The sequence below is a fragment of the Oncorhynchus keta genome, chromosome 11, assembly GCF_023373465.1.
Source record: "Oncorhynchus keta strain PuntledgeMale-10-30-2019 chromosome 11, Oket_V2, whole genome shotgun sequence".
In the NCBI taxonomy this organism is placed as follows: domain Eukaryota; kingdom Metazoa; phylum Chordata; class Actinopteri; order Salmoniformes; family Salmonidae; genus Oncorhynchus; species Oncorhynchus keta.
This window is the reverse complement of record NC_068431.1, coordinates 38,855,948-38,869,830: the sequence shown is the minus strand read 5'-3', so window position 1 is coordinate 38,869,830 and position 13,883 is coordinate 38,855,948. Positions and strand designations below refer to the sequence as shown.

The 13,883-nt window shown below is 42.1% G+C and overlaps 1 protein-coding gene across 4 annotated transcripts; it reads left to right on the top strand.

The window, feature by feature from the left end:
* Positions 1–2,435: 2,435 nt before the first annotated feature.
* Positions 2,436–10,121, top strand: LOC118390222 (mitochondrial uncoupling protein 2). Of its 4 annotated transcripts, XR_004826924.2 has the most exons (9): positions 2,436–2,619; positions 2,736–2,889; positions 3,667–3,865; positions 4,453–4,666; positions 4,789–4,986; positions 5,079–5,180; positions 5,288–5,468; positions 8,442–8,640; positions 9,233–10,121. XR_004826924.2 is itself a non-coding variant. In XM_035780569.2 (8 exons), exons 3-8 carry the CDS (start codon positions 3,740–3,742, stop codon positions 8,443–8,445), a joined length of 825 nt encoding a protein of 274 aa, XP_035636462.1. In that variant the 5' UTR covers positions 2,436–2,619; positions 2,736–2,889; positions 3,667–3,739; the 3' UTR covers positions 8,446–9,168. The 4 variants fall into 4 exon arrangements, 3 of the variants coding, with proteins under 3 accessions (XP_035636462.1, XP_035636460.1, XP_035636461.1); XM_035780569.2 differs by lacking the exon at positions 9,233–10,121 and having other exon boundaries at positions 8,442–9,168; XM_035780567.2 differs by lacking the exons at positions 8,442–8,640; positions 9,233–10,121 and adding an exon at positions 6,385–6,696 and having other exon boundaries at positions 2,440–2,619.
* Positions 10,122–13,883: the final 3,762 nt, after the last annotated feature.

The following is a 13,883-nucleotide window of genomic DNA, read 5'->3' as shown; positions in this document are numbered from 1 at the left end:
GAGTGTGACTCCAAATCCAGACCTCCATGGGTTGATAAATTTGATTTCCATTGATCATTTTTGTTTGATTTTGTTGTCAGCACATTCAACTATGTAAAGAAAAAAGTATTTAATAAGAATATTTCATTCATTCAGATCTAGGATGTGTTATTTTAGTGTTCCCTTTATTTTTTTTAGCAGTGTATTTCCCTGGCGAATCGGTTTATTGCGCTGACTGGATGGAAGCTGATAATTATGATTTTTTTTACTCAGCTGGTCTCAGCTCCAATATCTGACACCGAGACAAGACCGAGACACTCAATATGTGGTCTGGAGACCAGACTCCAGTACTACAACACTGCTCCAGACAGAAGACCTTTCACCCTCCTCTGTCTTGGAACATTGGAGTGTCTCGTTAAACACACTTACTAGAAGAAAAAAAACACACTTACTGGAATAATTTGGGAGCTCTTATGAGTTTTTTTTTGCCAGTTTCCCCTGTACCTTTTATCATAATAACAAAATAATTCCACCTCTCTGGTTGGTTCTAATCCTTTGACACAACATACACATGATTTTAAGAAGGGGCACATACGGAGGGGAGAGCAAAGGGTTTCCATCCGCAGGGGAGTCTGCCGTGCCGGGTCTTACACAACAGCCTTGGAGCTCGTGGCATAGACCTCTACTTGGATGTTTCACATGTGGATTTTATTATTCTAAAGTGGTGTAGGTTCTGCTGGTATATCCTCATCATGACTCAGCATCACCAGAAGTAAACAGTATAGGCCTACTTCCACACCTTAACTTATTTCACCTGGTCAGCTAGTTGTTAAAAAAGAGACAGCCTCAGATGTACAAGTTACACCCCCTAGACAGGATGCTTGTCTGTCGCATGGCGCTAAAATAACGGGATCCTAATCTTGTCCACCAGCTGGCTCCCTCTCTGCGCTGACAATTGAGCCTGGGGACAAGGTTATGTTGCAGTCTTTGTGCTGTACTCAATATATTTAGCATAAGTAAGAGCATTTGGCAAAATCTAATATCAATGTGAGTCAAATGTCTTGAAAAGTAGATACACGATTGATTTGAGCTAAGAAGCAAAGCATATGATTAATTCAGGAGGTCGGAATAGGATTATAGCGGCGAGTCATCTGGTATCTGTCACGCGGGACTAGGTGTGTGTGCAGGAATCAGACGCAGAGAGAGAGTAACGAAGTAAAATGCTTTACTATTGCACACCAAACTGATAAGCCCAATACAATACAGGGCGCAGGACACTATACCAGACAACCCAAAACCACAGGGTGTGCAGTATAGAAAATAAATTACACTATGACCTAATATGTACACACGTAACAAAAGACAATCCCTCACAAAACAAGGGCGGGTCAAACTACTACATATAGGGAAGCTAATTAATCCAAAATACACACAGGTGAAACTAATAAGACAAACCCAACAGACAAACGAAAAAGGGATCGGTAGCGGCTAGTAGGACGGTGACGACGACCGCTGAGCATCGCCCGAACAGGCAGAACCTGCACAGCCTATATGAACCTGCACAGCCTATATGAACCTGCACAGCCTATATGAACCCGCACAGCCTATATGAACCCGCACAGCCTATATGAACCTGCACAGCCTATATAAACCTGCACAGCCTAAATGAACCTGCACAGCCTATATGAACCTGCACATCACACTCTGTTTGTTGCTGGTTTATATTAATCAATGTAATATCTAATTCAATCTTATGCAATTAACCCACCATGGCATGTATTGTTGGTAGAGGTGTGGAAGGCAATTGAACGAGTTTACCTCATAAATCTAATTGTGCCAATGGCAATATTTCATATTCATAAATGTAAATTCACTAATAAAAAAACACTCTTCCGTGTTTTCTATAAGGAATTCGAGCAGTACATTAAGGCCATTCAACATTCTTCTAATAAGAAAGCTGTTAAAACAATCAATATGTGTGCTTCTTTTAAGGTCTTTGTATAATCTGTAATTTGTTGTACCCCCTAGTATATGTTATCATTGTTTATTTGTTTACAGACTATTCTACATTATTTTTAAAAAATTGAATGAGCCAATCACAAGCAGCTATGTGAATTTGAGAACAGCTGGTGTTATCAATGGGCGAGTTGGTTCTACATCACCCAGTGCCCGGACGAGGTGTAGTGTGGTCATTTTAGACCATTCCATTGGTCCTAAAGTGAAATCTCCACCCTACCGGGGCACCAGGTCATGCAAAACGAACTCGTCCATTAGTCCAAATTGTGCATGGAAAGTGTTTACTTCACACGGAAAACGTTTAGCAACAAAAACAATATTTTTTTATTGGACAAATTCAAGTAGATCCCTCCCCATTTCGTGCTTCCGTTTGGTCCTAGTGAATTACACCCCAGGGCAGGGCCAGTTCAGCTCGAATCCGCCAACCAGCTGAGAACAGACGCGGTTGCCTTCTCGTGACGCAACAGGTTCAATGGTGGTATAAAAACAGCTGCAGTTTTTTTTTCTTCTCACCGCTTTCTGCTAGCTCGTCTAGAGGTTCATTGTATGTGTTATCACAGAGGCATCAACCCAAAGGATTTGACATCGTTTTTCCTGATTTAACTTTTCGTTATTTTATTCACGGTAAACTTTTAATATGTTTATACCCCTGTCTATAGTTGATGTTACTGGTTATGCTTTGATAGCGTGTTTATTTTCTTGTATCCTTTGAACTAAACCGGTTTTGTCTTGTTTTTCAGAATTGGTAGTATGTTTTTTGGATACATCGTTTTTGAACGTTTTTCTATGGAAGAACAAGGCAACCAAATCATAATTGGAAGTAATTTTGACCAGAGGGACTCCTTTAGAGAATCCTGATCTCTGCCGTCACCGTCCTGGGTCACTTGCGTAAAGGTAAAGTAGGCCACATGGTTTATAAAATAAATGTAGAAGTTGGATAAAGCTTTCGCCTGATATCTAGGTGTGATAATGCATAGCTTAATTTTATTAAGTAAATATTAAGTTCCAATGTCTTCAACATTAATATACTTATAAATATTAATATAGGCTTGTCTGTTATTTTGAATTTGTGGCGTTAATGCGTTTGGTTTCACTCACTACATTCGCTACACGCAGTGTTTCCTGAGAACTCACTGTATCTGATTCAGTATCGTGTAAACGAGGTACAGCGCTTCCTTTGTTGTCTCGAGTCATTTGCTTAGTAGAGCGCTACTGACATGGCAACAGGCAGTTCCGCCAATGGGGATGTCTCATGGCAGTTTTGCAAATTGAGTAGACCAGTAAGTGATGTCTGAAACAACTGCTTGCTTACAGTGAGCTAAGCCCCTCCATTTTCCACTTGCTTGGACCCCTTGGGGACAGCAGGCTACGTCCATGCCTGCACGAATTTGACTGGTTCCAGGTGCAAGTGGTCACTTGGGGCATCTGCTAAATGACACATGTGTTGAATTGCAGGAAATATAATTTAAAACTACAAACATCTCTGCCCCACGGGAAGATGTGTAGAACTGCTGGACATTAACTTTAAAACTCACTTATTGCCCCCAAAAGGCTAGAGCTGGCCCTGGCTACCATAGTCTAATCTGAGTTGTTGTGACATGGAAATGTTATGAATTATGATTTTGCCATTTATTTGTACAATTGTTAATACACATGTATTGTCCTTTTCAGAATTGGGTAGAGTTCCCTTTGTCTTCACCTCATCCGTCTTCTTAAATTTTCACATTCCATTTATCTGGATAAAATGGTTGGATTCAGACCTGCTGACGTGCCCCCAACCGCTGCTGTGAAGTTTATCGGTGCTGGAACAGCGGCCTGCATTGCTGACCTATTCACCTTTCCCCTGGACACAGCCAAAGTCCGGCTACAGGTAAGCCTATGGATCATGTGTTCCTTGTTGAAATGAACTAGTGGGGTCCTGTATTGTAGCGCCATGAAATGGCTCAACCATGGATTTCCCACCTGGTTTTGTTCAGCAGATGGGGACCCAGGATGGTTGGAAATGGTCATTGTTTCTCATATGAAATCGCATGTGAAAGGGCTCATTTGACTAGTCAAATGTGGTGAGCTGTCATACTAAAAGGGATACTTGGCATTACCGTTGCATCAATCGTTTTACTGTCCATTACTCTAAATTCTGAAACTGGGTTGGTCTTCAAGACAACACCACATTTGTCACTGACCCAAATGGCCCCTTTCATTTTTGGTTAATTGTATTTACCTTCTTCTCAACATTAAAACTGACTTGCACCTTCTATTTCCTTCAATTTTGTCCCTCCCAACTTCCTTCCACAACTAAGCGGCCCAGGAGGTGATGGTAAAGCCCTTGGAATCTGCAGGCCCTGGATATAGCGTCATGGACACTGCCTGGACTCTCCTGCCCCGTTCTCCAGTGTCATTCCTATGCACCCTCCCAGTGTCTGTTTAGTCTCTCCATGTCCCTTATGTTCCACACAGATCCAGGGAGAGGAGAAAGGTGCAGCAGCTAGTCATGGCACAGCAGTGAGGTATCGGGGTGTGTTTGGTACCATCACCACCATGGTGCGTACGGAGGGGGCCAGGAGCCTCTACAGCGGGCTGGTGGCAGGGCTCCAGAGGCAGATGAGCTTTGCCTCCATCCGTATCGGCCTCTATGACTCTGTCAAGTCATTCTACACCAAAGGCTCAGACCGTGAGTAGGCTACACATCGCACACTATGTGAACCTTGACCTTCGAGTGATACTCATGTTCTTCAAAGTGGAACTCTCACTGTTCTAACTGCCACTGTTCTAACTGCCCCTTTCTCTCTCCAGATGTAGGGATTGGCAGTCGCCTGCTGGCGGGCTGTACAACTGGAGCCATGGCAGTCGCATTAGCCCAACCCACAGATGTGGTGAAAGTCCGCTTCCAGGCACAGGCTAGTTCCTCTGGGCCAAACCGACGTTACCATGGTACCATGCAGGCCTACAAGACCATCGCCAAGGAAGAGGGCATGCGTGGTCTGTGGAGAGGTGGGTGTTTGCTTGATCACATGGCTCATTTGTGCCTTTTGTCCAATGTTTCGGTCAGCAGTATTGCTAACATTTCCATCCCCACCTTGCAGGTACTGGCCCAAACATTGCCCGCAATGCAATCGTGAACTGCACTGAGCTGGTTACATATGACCTCATCAAGGACGCGCTTCTTAAAAACACATCCCTGACTGGTGAGCCATTGCCTTGCCATATATTGTTTAAAATGACACACTTAAACTCTTAAACTTCTGTCTGGTATTGTGATGCCTCTCCTTAACCCTTTTCATTTGGTCTACAGATGACCTCCCCTGCCACTTCACATCTGCATTTGGTGCAGGATTCTGCACCACTGTGATTGCCTCTCCCGTGGATGTGGTGAAGACGAGATATATGAACTCTGCCCTCGGCCAGTACAGCAGCGCCCTCAACTGTGCTCATGCCATGGTGACCAAGGAGGGACCTCTTGCCTTCTACAAAGGGTAAGCCATATGTCTTATTCATAAGTGTTTTAGTTGCCTGGGGTCTCCTGGACTGGGTTGTACCAGATGGATGGTTTTACAAGGCTCATACACCTTATTGATCAGTACTTTAAATATAGCTGTTGCTGCTTGCTTTGTTTTAGTCAAAGTATTGTCTAAACCTGTTAATTACACCGAACAAAAATATAAATGCAACATGTTAAGTGTTGGTTTTATGCGCTGGGTGAAAAATCCCAGAAATGTTCCATATGCACAAAAAGTGAATTTCTCTCAAATTGTGCACATTTGCTGACATCCCTGTTAGTGAGCATTTCTCCTTTGACAAGATAATAAAGTCAAATTATATTTGTCACATGCACCGAATACAACAAGTATCACAGTGAAATGCTTGCTTGCTTAATCCATTCACCTGTGGCATATTGAGAAGCTGATTAAACAGCATGATCGTTACACGGGTGCACCTTGTGCTTTGGACAATAAAAGGCCACTTTAAAATGTGCAGTTCGTCACAATGCCACAGATGTTGAGTTGAGGGAGTGCGCAATTGGCATGCTGACTGGAGTGGCCACAGACTGCCTCCTACTTCGCTTTAGATTATCGCATTATGTCCCACCAGCCTAATCGCAGACCATGTGTAACCATGCCAGCCCCAACTGGCTTAAACTGAGGGAGGGGTGGGGGGGCTAGTGGGTTGACCTATGCCCTCCAAGGGCCACCCATGGCTACATACCTGCCCAGTCATGTGAAATCCATAGATTATGGCTTAATTTGTGTAATTTATTTGACCTATTTTCTTATGAACTGTAACTCAGTAAATTCCTTAATTGTTGTGTTTTTGTTTGGTATAGTTTCTTTCCCCCTCTGGTTTATTGAATCATTTGCCTTGATCTGAGTTTTCTCAATTTACTCCCTACAGTTTCATGCCCTCTTTTCTACGACTGGGCTCGTGGAACGTGGTGATGTTCGTTACATATGAGCAGCTGAAACGTGCCATGATGGCAGCCCGCTAAATATGTGGCACTCCTCTGTAGACCTGGCTATTGGCTGCAGTGGATGGTGATGCGGTGTTGCTTTTATTCCATTTTAACTCCATTTTAACTATCTTTTGTGGCCCTTGTCGTTTCCATTTTTAAACCACTTTTCACTCACCTTTCACTGAAGTGTATTCTTGAGACTGACAATTTTTTTTTTTTAAGCTCTAACTTTTGACAATAAAATGTATACCTAATTATGACTTCTGTCTTTTTTGCAAACTTCTTCATAAGGAACACAATTCTAAATGTGGGGGTCAAAGGAAGGAGATTTCCAATCTGGTTTAAAATCTGACTTATATTATGGCTGATTCAGAAAGCTAGTGCTTGGTTGATCGGGTGTTTCTTGTCAGAGGAAAGTATCACACTGGATGTCTCCTCTGGGAAGGATCCTGAGATGGGCATAGCTTCTCTAGACACCACTTTGCTGTATTTTTGAGCTGGGTTGGGTGGGGAAAAGAAACTTTTAGCTTGGTCTCATGACAAGTGATTGAAAATCTGATGCACCAGGATGTTCCATTTCTCAGAACGGCATGAACTGTCAGCGTCCTTTTACTGGCACTTTCTTTTGCTATTGAGGAATTGTGGGAAACCTTACTACCATCAGTTAGGAATACCTTCAATGTCAAATCATTTAAGATTTGTTTAACAAATGACTAGCGGACGACCCCCGAAGTAAATGGGAGAAATCTGTTTTAGTGGAACATGCACACTGTACAAGTCTGACCCAGGAGAGCAAGTGCAGTCTCCTTCTCCAGAGATCTGGGCCATATAGACCAGATCATCGTGTTGCCTTGCAAACCGTGGATGATGCTTCTGACGCACAATGGAGAGGAGGATACCAAGTCAACTGAAATGTAGTGTATTTTATTTTTACAGGGACAGTGCACATTAATCAACGTTTCAGTGAAAGTGCCGGTTTTAGCCAGCCAGCTAATTTTCAACCGCAGTAGGTAAATGTGTCTTCCACATTTAACCCAACCCCTCTAATGAACACTATCTGCAGGAATACTGTTGGGTGCATGGGGGGAAACAGACAGATCAAAGAACCCCCCCCACGCTGCATGACTAGATGTGGCAGGTTTGAGCCCCTGAGGGAACTGATGTCTGTAAAACACATTAATCAAAACACAAGATGTCATTCATGCACTGAGTGGGTGATTCACTTACCTAATCGGGAATGTTATCCTAGTGCCTTCCATCCTAGGTTTTAAAGTGATAGTATTTTATCCTTGATACTGAATGTGTTAGTCTTTGTTCTTGACCTGGTTCAGGTCATTGGAAATGAGTTAACTGACTTGCCTAGTTAAATAAATATTAAAATTCATGTTGAAGGAAGCAGAATCAAAGCTCGAACAGTATGACTAAGGGTGGCTGGAGTCTTTGACAATTTTTAGGGCCTTCCTCTGCCACCGCCTGGTATAGAGGTCCTGGATGGCAGGAAGCTTGGCCCCGGTGATGTACTGGGCCGTACACGCTACCCTTTGTCGTGCTTTGCGGTATGAGGCCGAGCAGTTGCCATACCAGGCAGTGATGCAACCAGTCAGGATGCTCTTGATGGTGCAGCTGTAAAACTTTTTGAGGATCTGAGGACTCATGCCAAATCTTTTCAGTCTCCTGAGGGGGAATAGGTTTTGTCGTGCCCTCTTCATGACTGTCTTGGTGTGCTTGGACCATGTTATTTTGTTGGTGATGTGGACCCCAAGCATACTTCAACATTTGAAAATGGCTTAAGGACAAATTCAAGGTATTGGAGTGGCCATTACAACTTCAACTGCACATCAAAATCAGGAACGTAAACACCTGCTCCTCTGTGCCCTCTCTGGGCCCTTTGTCCGTCTCTGAAAAGCGGTAAAAAAAGCATATCTTCTACCAGTGTAATTGTCAACCAGTTTCCCTATATCACTGACATCTGACCAATCTTTACTTTTCTCTTTGACAGTTAGATCAACAACAGGATCTGTGAGTAACCATGGAGGAACATCCCCTATCACCACAGAAGGGCCAACCTCCAACTCCCTCAAACCACTCTCATCACCAAGCTTTCCAACTGTCCAACCAAAACCACTGCCTTGTCTACTAGTATATTCCCAAAAGTCATCTAGAACAGTAGCAGTGGGATGCTCAACCTGAATAAGTAGGTGTGTCCAAACTTTTGACTAGTACTGTATACCACTCATTGTACCATAGACCCACACAGTTGTACTTATAAAATCTCCCCATAGGCTGTCCATACAGAAACAACTGTATATTATCAGCAACTTTCTTCTTCGAGAAGAACATACAAGACTTCGCCACTAACAATTTAAAACCCCAGTCAATCGACCATCTTTCAACATCCACTATAGCTTGTTGAATAGATTTGATCTCATGAGAGACATTCTTTCCCCTCTTCCAAATAGCTCCTCCATCAGCATATAGGGAAGCCCCAATACACCTACCTGCATTCAAAAACACTTTGATAATCATAATGTTGAACAAAATAGGACTGATTGTACTGCCTTGAGGAATACCATTGTCAACTCTGTGGGCATCAGATAAAATGGATCCTATTTTAACTCGAAATGGCAGATTAAAAGGCCAAGCCCCAGTTATAAAATCTCCCACCAATACCAAGTCTTTCCATCTTAATCAGTAGGCCTGCTCTCCACATAGTGTCATGAGCCTTTTCAATGTTAAACAAAATAAGAAAAATTCAAATAAATAAATACATTTCATGACCATTTTTTTCAGCTTCATTGACGATCATCTTCAACAGTATCCCTTTTCTTATACACATTAAGGACTTATCTGAGCTCAGGGTGGGTGACGTGGTGCGGATGAAGCCACTACCAGGGGACCGGACAGAAAGTTGAAAGCAGAAAGTTGCACCACGCTCCTACTTCGTCTAAATGAATGGGTCACTGTACCGCCGTAACAGGGTTGACCTTTGAGTTGCTGAGCCAGCACCTACTCAGAACCCTGATTGTCATAGGGGTCACATAACAAAAGGACAGAATCCTAGCATGCCACCTGGGGCCTGAGGTACTGGGCGAAGAGCCAGGGGATCATATGGCGGCTGCTCCATCGCCCATCAACACTCCCCTCAGACAGTCAGGTGACACGCCTGTGCATGATCCCGCAGTCCTCACAGAAAAGCCCCGTCTTTTCACGCTGCAGGCTTCTTTCCCTGCCACCTAAAATACTTATCTGTAGGTTTCCTATTATGGATTGTTGACAGACAGAGATTTATAAATGGGAAAAGTGAAGAGAATCAAAATGTTGTTTATTTTATACCTGAAAAAAAACTAAACGGTTCATGTTGGATATTATTAGTAGGTTTGTTTTACTAGCGAATTGACAGTTCTTGTCTTATTTTATAAAATGGAAGATGTTATGGGTGTAAGATGGCACGTTGATCCCATCTTTTGGTAAATGTTAATTACTGCAACACCAGTGTTTTTACCGGTGTGCTTGACATACCCAGATGCATTGTTTTTACCGTTGTATTTGATATACCAGGATGCATTGCAATGTGCAAAGACTGGTTACTCACATCAATGACTCTGTCTCATCATTTAACTTCCAAACCATAATGTTCTCTTCTGGGATCAGGTTCTTGATGGAAGCCGTGACTATTGCTATCAATATATATATGAATAATGCCCCGAAGCCTGCTGCCTATGGTATACGGGTGAGTCCCCCTAGGATTGTCACTAGGCCCTTAGTCCAGATTGGTATTCAAACAGAGCTGGACAGAGAGGTTCCAATCCAGGTGCCAATGCAGTTTAGCCATCTCCAGGGGTTTAGATTTGTTGGATGATTTAAAAATAACTTTGAACTTTGTCTGTGTGTATGTCATCTTTCGGACATTGTAAATACACACACACGCAAACAAATTTTAAAAACTCTATTTGGCTCTCTGGCCACTCCAGCAGTAGGATTCACACACACGACAGACGGGATATGAACCCGGTTCTACGGCGGGAATAAACAACATCTTAATTTACTATTAGACCAAGAGGAAATTCCCTCTTCAAATCAAATTGTATTTGTCACATGCACCGAATACAACAAGTAGACCTTACAGTGAAAGGCTTACTTGCAAGCCCTTAGCCAACAATGCAGTTTTAAGAAAATACCTAAAAAAAATGTGTAATAATAATAATTAAAGATCAGCAGTAAATAGCAATAGCGGGGTTATATACAGGGGGTACCGGTACAGAGTCAATGTGGAGGCTATATACAGGGGGTACCGGTACAGAGTCAATGTGGAGGCTATATACAGGGGGTACTGGTACAGAGTCAATGTGCAGGGGCACCGGTGTCGAGGTAATTGAGGTAAGATGTACATGTAGGTAAAGTTATTAAAGTGACTATGCATGGATAATAACTCTTGGGCTGAGGGCAGATGCTGATTTTGAAGTCGCAGGTGGGGCTACACCTTCACGTGACCATGATTCCTTGGCTCATGCCCACTAAACACACGACACAGTCAGTACGCTTGTTTAGTCCATGTGTAACTCTGTGTTGTTGTTGTTTGTGTCGCACTGCTTTGCTTTATTTTGGCCAGGTCGCAGTTGTAAATGAGAACTTGTTCTCAACTAGCTTACCTGGAACAAAATAAAGGTGAAATATATATATATTTAGATATATAGATAGACATTTTCTTCAGCCTTCAGACACCTCTGACACCGACACCCGTAGGACTGAATCCAGCAGCCTTGAGAAAACTGTATGTGTCCCAAATAGCACCCTATTCCATCTATAGTGCACTACTTTTGACCAGGTCCCATATATAGGGCTCTGGTCAACAGTAGTGCACTAAATCGGAAATAGGATACCATTTGGGACATAGACAGTGATTAAACTGTGACAGCCCCAACTCAGGATGAAGGTGGAGGAGTCATGCTGTGCAGCTCTTAGGGTTAGAAGCAGTTAGCTTGGCATACTGAATCCACTTAGTGTTATTTCAGTTGTAATACTGGGAGATACAGTATATAGTTGGGATTCCAGAATATCCTGGCTATCAGTAGGTCATGTAAACAACTTCACTAAGAATTTATCTTCTGGGTAACTGACATTATTGCAGAGTCGGAAGCCTATAAATGTATCAGGAATATGTGACGCAACACCCCACTAGGTGTCAATTCAGAAAGCAAACCAGATTCTGAATGCGATTCCAAATGTTCCTCATTCATAACATAAAAAAATAGTTTGAAATTCAGTGTACTTCCTGGCTGGAATTTAAATGAACTTCCTGCTATAAGGAAAATGTGAGTGAGTGAGTGAGTGAGTGAGTGAGTGAATGAGTGAGTGAGTGGCTGTTTTGTATTTGTATTTATTATGGATCCCCATTAGCTGCTGCCAAAGCAGCAGCTACTCTTCCTGGGGTCCAACAAAATTAATGCAGGGTTTATACAATTTTAACTCCTCCACTACCAAATATCTACAGTACTAAATCCATGTGTATGTATAGTGTGTATGTTATCATGTGTGTATGCATGTGTCTGTGCCAATGTTTGTGTTGCATCATAGTCCCCGCTGTTCCATAAGGTGATTTATTATCTGTGTACATCCAAGGGCCAGCCGTGCTGCCCTGTTCTGAGGCATTGCAAAAAGTCCTTTTTTGTGGCACCTGACCACACGACGGATCTGTAGTCAAGGTGCGACAAAACTAGGGCCTTGATGTTAGTGTTGTTAAGAAGGCAGAGCACCGCTTTACTATAGACAGACTTCTCCCCATCTTAGCTACTATTGCATCAATATGTTTTGACAATGACAGTTTAAAATCTAGGGTTACTCTAAGCAGTTCATTCATCTCAACTTGCTCAACTTTCACATTATTTATTAAAATATTTAGTTGAGGTTTAGGGTTTAGTGAGTGTTTTGTTCCAAATACATTGCTTTAGTTTAAGAAATATTTAGGGCTAAATTTATTTCTTGACACCCACTTTGAAACTAACTACAGCTCTTTGTTGAGTGTTGCAGTTATTTCAGTTGCTGTAGTAGCTGACATGTATAGTGTTGAGTCATTCACATACATAGACACTCTGGCTTTACTAAAAGTTAGTGGCATGTCGTTAGTAAAAATATTTTCAAAAGCAAGGGGCTTAAACAGCTACCCTGGGGAATTCCTGAATCTAACTGGATTATATTTGAGAGGATTCCATTAAAGAACACCCTCTGTGTTGTGTTAGACAAGTAACTCTTTATTCACATTATAGCAGGGGGTGTAAAGCCATAACACATAAGTTTTTCCAGCACTAGACTATTATCGATAATCTCAAAATCTGCAATAAAGTCTAACAAGACAGTCCCCACAATCATTTTATCATCCATTTCTGTCAGCCAATCATCAGTCATTTGTGTAAGTGCTGTGCTCCTTGAATGTCCTTCGCTATAAGCGTGCTGAAAGTATGTTGTCAATTTGTTTACTGTGAAATAGCATTGTATCTGGTCAAACACAATTTTTTCCAGAAGTTTACTAAGGGTTCATAACAGGCTGATTGGTCAGCTATTTGAGCGAGTAAAGGGGTTTTTACTATTCTTGGGTAGCGGAATGACTTTAGCCTCCCTCCAGGTCTGAGGGCACATGCTCTCTAGTAGGCTTAAATTGAAGATGTGGCAAATAGGAGTGGCAATATCGTCTGCTATTATCCTCAGTTATTTTCCTTCCAGATTGTCAGACCCCGGGGGCTTGTCATTGTTGATAGACAACAATAATCCTTTCACCTCTTCCACACTGACTACGGAACTCAAAGTACAATTCTTGTCTTTCATAATTTGGTCCGATATACTTGGATGTGTAGTGTCAGAATTTGTTGCTGGCATGTCATTCCTAAGTTTGCTTGCCAATGAAAAAGTCATTAAAGTAGTTTGCAATATCAGTGGGCTTTGTGAGGAATGAGCCATCTGATTCAATGAATGAAGGAGCCGAATTGGCTTTTTTCCCAAAAATTTCATTTAAGGTGCCTCAAAGCTTTTTACTATCATTCTTTATATATTTTATATTTGTTTCATAGTGTTGTTTATTTTTGTTTAGTTTAGTCACATGATTTCTTAATTTGCACTAGGTTTGCCAATCAGTTGGGCTGCAGGACTTAATTGCCATACCTTTTGCCTCATCCCTCTCAACCATACAATTTTTCAATTCCTCATCAATCCAAGGGGATATAACAGTTTTCACAGTCATTTTCTTAATGGGTGCGTGCTTATTAGTAACTGGAATAAGTAGTTTCATAAATGTGTCAAGTGCAGCGTCTGTCTGGTTGCTCCTCATTACACACCAGACCAATAAATATTCTTTACATCCTAAACATATGAATCACTACAAAACTTCTTATATGACCTCTTATACACTATATTAGGCCCAGCCTTTGGAACTTTGGTTTTCCTAGATATG

Bases quoted from the DNA above. Each gene is read 5' to 3' on its own strand.
- LOC118390222 (XM_035780567.2), top strand. From the start codon at position 3,740: ATGGTTGGATTCAGACCTGCTGACGTGCCCCCAACCGCTGCTGTGAAG. The intron at 4,667-4,788 runs GTGAGTAGGCTA...TTCTCTCTCCAG, and splicing joins CTACACCAAAGGCTCAGACC to ATGTAGGGATTGGCAGTCGC. The intron at 5,469-6,384 runs GTAAGCCATATG...TACTCCCTACAG, and splicing joins CCTCTTGCCTTCTACAAAGG to TTTCATGCCCTCTTTTCTAC.